Here is a 9,244-nt window from a genome sequence, read left to right as displayed (position 1 = left end):
ATCTTTCTGGAGACAGGGGTAGGTGTTTTTGCGGGGCAGGGAAAAGATGGTTCCAACTGCAACAGAGGCTGAGGAAGAGGGGAATGAATGACTTATTTAGTGGCATCAGATCATGCGGGTCACGAATGACAAGCCAATCGTTTTCCTATCAATCTTGTGGACAAGAGGGAAATATTGTAAAATATAGAGAATGCAAAGCTATGAAGGAGATGATCCAGGGCGGCAAATTCGAGGCCCTTCTATTAAGTGAACTAGTAACGTCTGAAAGCGGTCTGAGAACTGCCTTGCTTGAAAAGCCTGCTGGGTCTATAGGCCCCGCACAGGCCTCAATAGACTCCGCCCCCCAGGCTCCGCCCCCGTGTCCGAGAAATCTGGATGCTGCCCCAATCCTGAGCCTGTGATTAGCCTAGCCCCGCCCCTGCCCACCCCGCCCCGTCCCCTCTGTATCCCTGGAGACGCTCTCGCGTCCGCTCTCGGAGCACTGGCTGTGCCAGGTCTTACACCCACCGTGGGAAGAGGGGGCAGCGCCGGCGCCCAGCACCTGCCACTGGTGGGGGACACACTTGGGAGGAACAAAAAGCTAGAGTTGTTCCCCAGAACCAGTCCACCGAGGTTCTTAACAGCTGAGGTGAGGCTCGTGGTAGGACTTGAACGGCTCCTAGAAGAGGCGGGCTGTTCTTCCAGGCTGTCCCTTCCCTGACCCCGACAGACTTTCCTCCGTGAGTCTGTGGACTCTGTCTTAAGCTTCCTGAGCCTGAGCCGAGGTCCTTGCCGTTTCCCTCAAGAAATGAGTAGAAGTAGGAGCAGGGTTAAGACGTTCTTCTCGCTCCCCAGTCAACTGATCCTCTGAGAACAGTGGAAAAATAAACAGGCGTAGGAATAAATTATTAGTTCCGTTCAGAACTAGGTGGGGGCAGAGAGGGAACTGAGATGCCCTCGGTTTGGGTAAAGATAACTGCGTCTCTCGTAAGTTAGATCAAATTGTTATCCCTAATGTCACATTTGTATTGGAATATATCAATAAGTATACATATTTCAGATGTATGGGAATTAATGATTAGTTTCTGCCATAGAGTCTATACTTTGGGATTTAAAAAAAGTTCATCTAAACACAACGCAAGTGTTTAGTATTTGTTGTATGAAGAATCTTATCTTATGATTTGGGGCGGGGGAAGGAGTTATTAACTAATTTTTAACTTTTTTTCTTCTGTCCTTTGCTATTAATCTTTGCTTCCTGATCTTCAAACTGAAGTCTGCAAGCCTGGAGAGAGCTTCAGCAGTAATCTCCAAATGTAAGTTAAGGGAAACATGGCCCGCCTTCAAACACTTGTCCTGCTTTAGATTTTGATTTAACCACCGATAAATTTCAGTTGATAGGAAATGTATGATTTCTATTTATTTTATTTAACAACTATTTAATTATGTACCATGGAGTGCTAGAAGTGTCCAAAAATTATGATACAAGGCATAACTATTTAGTGACTCTTTAAATGTCTTCATGTGAATTTTTTTTTTTTTTGCTCTTTTCAGGAGCACAGTTATTGATATTTCTTCTGTAGTTTTCTTTGACCATCCATAGGAAAAGTGTTTGTAGTAATAATATTAAAAGTTCTAATTCTTGTAAATGATTTGGTTGGCCATAAAAAAATCATATTTACTTTGAACTCTCTTGACACATAATAAATTTGCTTGCTGTGGTTTGTTGGCTTTATTTCACATATCTCAGCTTTTACCCCAAAGTGGCTGAATTCTGGAGACAGTGGTCAGCCTCAGACAGAATCACTCCCCAAGTAACCTCTGTCTACACAGTGCTAGGCCTTCCCTTCCTTTGTGTTTCCTGATGAGGGTATCTCTGGGGATAGTGGGCAAGAGGGATACTCTTTGAAGAATTTTACTTGGGGGCCAGAAATTTCAACTCACGCCATGGGACACATTCAGCCTTACCCAGCACTCTCAAACCTTTCATCCTGTATTTCTCCACTCTCATTTGTCTTCTCAAGTGGAGGCCAAACTTAGAGACTGTAAGTGTGATACGAGAGCCGACCAGCAGATCAAAGAATCCACCAAATGTCTTCTGAACACCAGCAGTGGAATGGCTTCAGGCAGCCTTTTGATCTTTGTCTCAGCACCCGTGGTGCCACATGAAGCACCGTCCACTTGCTGGCACTGGGGGAGCTGCCTCTGGGTCCTCCTAACAGACTGCTGCACCCTTGGCTCCTGGGGCGAAGCTGGTTTGGGTACCAGCCAGAGAGGTACCTCTCATTCTCCTCCTCCCTTACTCACCTGAATCTGAACCATCCCCCACTCTGCAGTGGTACCCACCTTGTGTGGTCTCCTCTGTGGTCTTGAGTTAGGAGAACCCTGAGGCAGTGCCATCGGTAAGGACGTGTCCCATTTCTGCTTCAGGCCTAGGTGAGTCACTCCGCAGCACTAGTCCCATTCCTCATGGTCAGAGCTCACCTAGGAGCTGGGAACACTGTCAATCTAACACCAGGAAAATGATACAACTCATTTAACAAAGAGCAAAAGGCTTTCTTCACTCGATAGGTATAATTTACCTCTGAAACAACAGGCTTCTAAGCATGCTTGCGCTTTTTCTCACTTATTTTCCCCTTCGCTGCTTTTATATGCTGGAATACAGCTACTTGGCTGCTTTAAGAATATGTAACATAAAAAAGACTAAATTTATAAAACATGAAAAAGATGGTGATTCCTTAGATAAGAAAATAATTTGTTACGGGATCCCTTTAAATATTTGATGCAGTTCAAATATTATATGTGTAAAATTTCAGTATACACTGTATCTATTATGTAAAGCAAAATACCCTTATGTGACCACATATTGTGAAAAACAAAATCCCCTTTCCCAGCAGGCACAGGCAAGGTAAGATAGGGGTTTATAACAGGGAGGGAGCCCTGCTCAACTTCCACCCTAACTTTGACCTTAAACTTTCCCAAACAGATTAGTCAAGGGATATTATTTCCAACATGCAGTTAATAACTTTTCTTCCACTTTATCATTCAGCTCTGACCACCCCCCATTCAGAGTTTGTGCCTTAAGGCTTGCCAGCAGGGCTTGCAATACTTACATTAAACTAAATTTAAGAGTAAAGGTGCTCCTGCTGCTAATGTTCTCAGATCAGAGGAGAGCAAAATGAAGGAACTGGCAGCTGAAACTTTAATGGTAGGAAACGTTAACTCAGATTTTGAAAAAAAAAAAAAAAGAAAAAGAAAAATCACAGTTGATCTGTGTGACAAAGAAGACATGTTCCTCTCCATGTATAACATTGCGTTTGATTTCATTCAATGCTTATATTTTCTAGCAGAAATCATCTAACCCAAGTAAACATCAAAAAGGATGAATTTTATATCATGTACTGGAAGCCCAACTTTTGAGGGGGCTTATGCCTATCTTGATTGGATATATTGGCTGGGTCAGAGCTTCTGGGGCCTGGTCCCTCTGTCCGTCTACAAGTAGCTGGGTCTTCCTAGTATTTGGTAAAATTACCAGTAGCTTTTCCTCATTTTGAAGCTCCTGGGTGAACCCTTCAAAGGCCCCTGCAAGAATGCAGAGACCACCCCTGCCTCAATGCTCTTGGTAAGCAAACGGGGCTCTCAGAACAGTGTCTTAATTCATAGAGGACGGAATGTCCCAGCTGAAGCAAATACAGTCATTGCTTTCTTCTCTCCCTTTCGAAATCTGCTAGGGGTAAACAGATCAGGGTTAAGAACTGAGATGGCCCAGATTTGCTCTGTAGCATCAGAGGACTCTGGAACATAGCGTCTTCACAGCTTCTCTGAAATAGGCTCATGGGAATTGGGTCTGGGGAGTTTTGGTGTCCCTTCAAACCCGTACATGAGGTCTAACCCTATGTTCATCATGACTTCTCACTACATGTTCTGCATAATGTTGCCATTTAGTCAGTTCTGGTTATCCCAAGAACTAGTGAATATAACATCTGATCAGAAAAATAGATTTTTTTAAGTTACAGAAGAAGTCACTAGATTATGAAGTTATGAAGTATAATACAATATGTTTCTCATGTTTGTTCTAGAGGAGAGGACTAACATTTGCTGTTTAGACTGTGTACTTTAAAGCTATAACTGTATAAAAATAAGTGGACATTATGTTTCATGGATCATATCATGCCCTGATAATCTGGGTAATATTAGGATTCTATTATATCTAAAACAAGACATTGATCTACATTAGAATTTTGGCATTAATTATGTGAAAAATTATTTTCAGGCTAGGGTAATAATTTTTTTTTCAGAACACAAGACTATCTATTTCTACACTGAATTTCAAAAGATTTTCCCTCAAGTATTATTGCTCTCCCCCTCCCACCACCCCCCACCATGGCTTTGCGGCAGTAGAGAAATATTGTGTCTCAGCCATCTACAGGAGGCTCTACCTCAGGTGAGACCATGTCTCCCCACCTCCACTTCTGCCTCCTAAACCACCATCCTCTTTCACCCAGAACTCACAGCAAGCTCCCAGCTGGCCTCTCTGCTCTCTGCCCTTCTTCCCCATACAGTCTAAATTCAAAAGAGAAGCCAGAGGGATCCTTTCAATGTGGAAGTCAGATCACGTCCCTCCTCTGCTCAAAATCCTCCAATGGATTCTTACCTCAATCAGAGTAAAACTCACAATTTTTATAGTAGCTTTCAAGACCCTATACCATCAGAACACCAAATTTCTTCTTAACTTCTTTGACTTCCTCTCCTTCTGCTCTTATTTATCCCTTGGCTACTGGGTGAGCATTTGGGTACTTTCTAGTTCATTGCTTTATTTTTTGCTATAGATCTTATCTGGTGTTTTATGTACTTTATTTATGTATCATCTGTTTTTCCCCTATATCCACCCCCTATAATGTGAATTCCTGAGGTCAGAGATTTTTGTTCACTGCTGTTATCTTCAGCACCTACAATAGTACCTGACACCAAATAGAAGCTCGATAAATATCTGTTGAATATATTCAAGGCCTAGATTGATAGTCATTTACTCTAGGAGACACAGGTAGTGAATGCAAGACAAGTGATTCAAAAGTGAAAACAAGCCTTCCAGTTGCTTAGTGGAGCTAAGTGTAGATAGAGGTCAAAACTGGCGGAAATAGTGGTGGGGAATCACTGGGCTTTTGGATGCTTCTCTCTTTAACAGTAGAAGCATGGGTTATTTTGCATCTGAAAACCCTTGCAACATGTGACAATTTTTCTATTCTAAATCCACAGACGTATTTCCACATTTCTTCCTCTTCAGGGTAAGGTTTATATAACTTGATTTTATAGATCCACCTTTATTCTTGCTCACTTACCTTCTCCACTGTGGCATATTGCAATTCCCAAAGATGGCTGCAACACTATCTCCCATCTCATGTTCTTTTCTTTCGATGTGACTTTGATGCTCTCTCATCAATAGGTGGGTCTGTGTTCACTAGTCTTGAATCTAGGCGGGCTCATTACAGTGGAAGTGATGCTATGTGACTTCCAAGGACAGGCCTTAAAAGGAGATACAGCTTCCACTTGGCTTTTCTTTGGGATACTTGCCTTTGGAGCCCGGAGCTGCCATATCAGAAGTCTACAGCTGCCATGCTGTGAAAAAGCCCAAGCCATATGAGGAGGCCATATGTATGTATTCTGGCAGACATACCCAGTTGAGGTCCCAGCTAGTAGTTAGCATCAACCACCAGATATATGAGTGAAGACAGATGATTCCTGCTTCCTACCATTGAGCTACCCCTAACCTTCTGAGTCTTCCCAGCAGAAGCCCCAGCCATTGTGGAGTAGAGAAAAGCCATTCCCACAGTGCCCTGTCCTAATTGCTGACCGGCAAAAAGTGCGAAAGATAATAAAATGATTTTTGTTTTAAACAATCTTTTTTAACCCACTATATTTTGAAGTGATTTGTTACACTCTTGTAGCTGTGTGTCCCTCAGGATAGCTCTCTCCTTGTTGAGAGTCATTCTTAGCATCTATCACTTCTAAGGGAAAGCCTTTATTTGTGAGTGATAAAGTTTTTGGAAAATAGCAAAGTATGAGCAATTTTCAGTTATTGACTGTAACAGGAAAGCAAAGCAGGAAAATCTGAAATCCACAGCTGTCCTAAAAACCTTCACCCTTTAATTGCAACCATGTTACTTAACAAAACTCATACCAAAGCTCCTGACTGTCTGAATCTTCAACTCATTTATCAGATTTTCTCCTTGTGTACTTCATAATGGAGATGAAGGTAAGTCATAAATTGGCCAAAAGGCAGATTGTGGAGGAAAATAATGAGAGACGCAACCTGCAGAATCCACTTACTGAGTATCATTCCTGAATAAAGAGCTATAGTTCTGCTCACAGAGGCATTCTCAGCTCAGATGACAGACTGTGGATCTCTAATAATGTCTTAAAGGATTCTTTGGAAGATTTATCCTTTAAAATACCATTTCGTTTTCTTTTTATAGTTCAGAATGACCACCCTGCCCCCACTGCCCATGACATGCCCAAAGCTTACGTCCTTAGCTAGACAGAAGCTGCCTTGCTCCCCCACAACAGCTCCAAGGTACGTGGCCCTGGTTTTTATTTCTTCTCCTGCGGAATGAATTTCTTGCAGTAAGAAAAGTCAATATCATATTTCAAAAACAAAATTGTTTAAAGACAAAAGTATTTGTTATATTCAAAATATTCAAATTTACTGTTTCAAAAGGATTGATGAACTTCATTCAAATATTCAGAATATATTTAATTAGCAAGCTAGTGCTCATATGATCATTTTATTTCCTATTCCAATTATATCATGGTTCCTATAAAACTTCGGAGATACATTTCATTTTTAAAATGTGTGTGGAGAATAGAAAGCAGATGCTTTAGGAGTGAAAAGTCTATGGCTTATAATCCACAAGGCTGTGAGTGCTGATTTCTGTTTTGGGGGAAAGAGGACACAGTCTTACTAACAGGGTAGGCTGGCAGGCACAATTTAGCTCTTAAAATGATCCTGGAGCCTGAAAGCGCATCATCAAACTGCTGTTGCCCGTGAACGGCTGCCGAGCTCCTGGAGTTATAGCCAAGAAATGCCAGGACAGAGAACGCAATGTGTTTTGTCATGATTATGAATATTAACTGAGATTGTGTTATTTAGACATTGCCATTTATAGCCATATTGGTTTCTAGTAATGCACATATTATTTATCAATATAAATAATTTACATATGTAGGTTTGATTATTTTTCTTATGTGCATTCCTTTCAATTCCTGCAAGGCATAATGATCAAAGCATTATGAGACTACTTTGTTCTGAGAAGGATCATACCTCATTTTCAGTATTTCTGGGAAAGACCAAAGCCCCTGGACCAAAATAAATACATTCGGCTATACTAACATAAAAATTCTTTTATAATAGCAAATCAAATTTTCTTTTAAAAATTTTTGAAAATCAGAAATTCTTCAGTGATGCATAATTTCAGTATATAATACACATATTTACTTATTGGGCTATAACTGACATAACATTATATTACCAGTATATATATATTATTTTCCATTTTACTTTTAAATAATGTGAAATATTAACAAAGTCTGAAAAAGTTTATTCTTTCTGTCTTCTTTAATGATTGAGACTACATTTTCTTTTCAACATGAGCAGAAACATAGCCCAATCTCGCATCCCTAAAATAAGAGGTATTTTAAAGAATATTATTCTTGCACTCATTTTGTTGAAGAAAAATATTTTTATTGTAACCATTTAAAGCAAAGTTTTGTATCAACCTTCTCCATTAGCTTCTGAGTAAAATCAGATATTTGCTTAGTCCCATACTCCCATGGTTGTAAGATGTTAATAGTAAGCTTATTTTTAAAGCTGCAAGGGGTGTGAAGAATGAATGCACTAAACATGTAACATATTTCTCAGTAAAGTCCTCTTAAAATCACTTTGCACCTTGAACTTTTAATAACAATTTGAATTTTATGTGTGACAGAAAAACCCCCACTCAAACAGCATTTCAGAGCAAAATTTGCTGGTGTTTAGAACAGATAAATTTTACACATATGTATCAAATACATATTCTTAGTTCAGGATTCTGTGCCAAGAGAATATCACTTCTATAGTTGGCAAATTATTCTGTGAAACAATGTGAGTAACATGGAAGATCTTAAAAGCTTTGAGGAGAAAACTCCATTTATTTAAGGATGCAGATTTTGTTAACGTGTTTGTCTTTTATTTGTTTACACATTGGGTTTAATCTTCTTCCCTGTCTTTTTCCAGTCAAGAAAATTCAAAATTTGAAATTATCAATCAACAACCTAACTCTATAGGTATTGTAGAACGTTTATTATATATGGTATTATTCCTGAATATTGCTGTTCTCCTGGTGGCATTTTATATATTTGGTAGCTTTTCAACTTGATAAGGCAGTGCTTTATTATTTCTTTCCATTTCATTTAGGTCTCAATTGATCAAAGAAAAAAATGACATAGATCATTATCTGGAAGAGAATTTCAAAGGATTGTCAAAAGCGGAGGTTGCTGCGTAAGTATAACCTCTTAAAGATACTTTAATATAAAGTTTGTTTCTTTTGTCTTAATTCTTTATTGAAATTTCAATTTTCCTGTGCAGTACACTTTTTCATTGGAACATGGCATTTAAAAATTAAAGCTCATATTAAATAGTGATAAGTCATATCTATTGATCTTACACATATCAAAGTCTTTAATTTTATGGCTTTCAAAATTCTCATATTTACCAAGATTTTATATTATCACATTTGCAATATTTTAGTTAAACCTGTGCCGTTAATTGCTTAATAACCTCCATTTTAAGGTATGTTGCCTCCATGGGGGAGAAAAAAGCTTTAAGAGAAAGATGCATATTTCATTTTTTCTTGTGATTTAAAAAAAAATCCTTTAATAAGGTATCTTCTCCTGCCGCCCCACCAAGAACCCACAAAAAGATTTAACAGATCATAGTTTATTGGTTAATTTTAAAATAATTCTAATTGTCTGGATTTATTTTTTAAATGAACAACGTAAACTTTGCCATTTTCCACTAGTTATAACCTAATTGATGGTAAGCGTAAAAACAGTATAAAAGTCCATGAAGGTTAGTAAGAAATGAATGGAAACCTAGAAGAATAGCTAAACAGGCTTAATATTTCCTACCTACATGCTTAGTGACTCTGTTAGAACTTTAGATGTAAGCATTGAAAAGCGAAAATCTTATAAATGCACATGCATCTTATGGAATTCATTAAATGATTCAATTAAA

The 9,244-nt window shown here is 39.0% G+C and overlaps 1 protein-coding gene across 5 annotated transcripts in view; it reads left to right on the top strand.

The window, feature by feature from the left end:
- Positions 1-489: 489 nt before the first annotated feature.
- Positions 490-9,244, top strand: part of TTC29 (tetratricopeptide repeat domain 29) — a 205,360-nt gene continuing 196,605 nt past the window's right edge. For 2 of the 5 annotated variants that reach the window (XM_046657079.1, XM_046657083.1), the window contains exons 1-4: positions 490-628; positions 1,253-1,292; positions 6,450-6,547; positions 8,426-8,509. In XM_046657079.1, coding sequence (XP_046513035.1) covers positions 6,456-6,547; positions 8,426-8,509 — 176 coding nt within the window. In that variant the 5' untranslated portion in view covers positions 490-628; positions 1,253-1,292; positions 6,450-6,455. Of the gene's footprint in view, positions 629-670; positions 720-830; positions 967-1,252; positions 1,293-4,274; positions 4,421-6,449; positions 6,548-8,425; positions 8,510-9,244 lie in introns of those variants that run through there. The other 3 variants (XM_046657080.1, XM_046657082.1, XM_046657081.1) reach the window with 3 other exon arrangements.

The sequence above is a fragment of the Equus quagga genome, chromosome 3 (assembly GCF_021613505.1).
Source record: "Equus quagga isolate Etosha38 chromosome 3, UCLA_HA_Equagga_1.0, whole genome shotgun sequence".
Lineage (NCBI taxonomy): Eukaryota > Metazoa > Chordata > Mammalia > Perissodactyla > Equidae > Equus > Equus quagga.
This window is presented reverse-complemented; position numbering and strand designations above follow the sequence as displayed.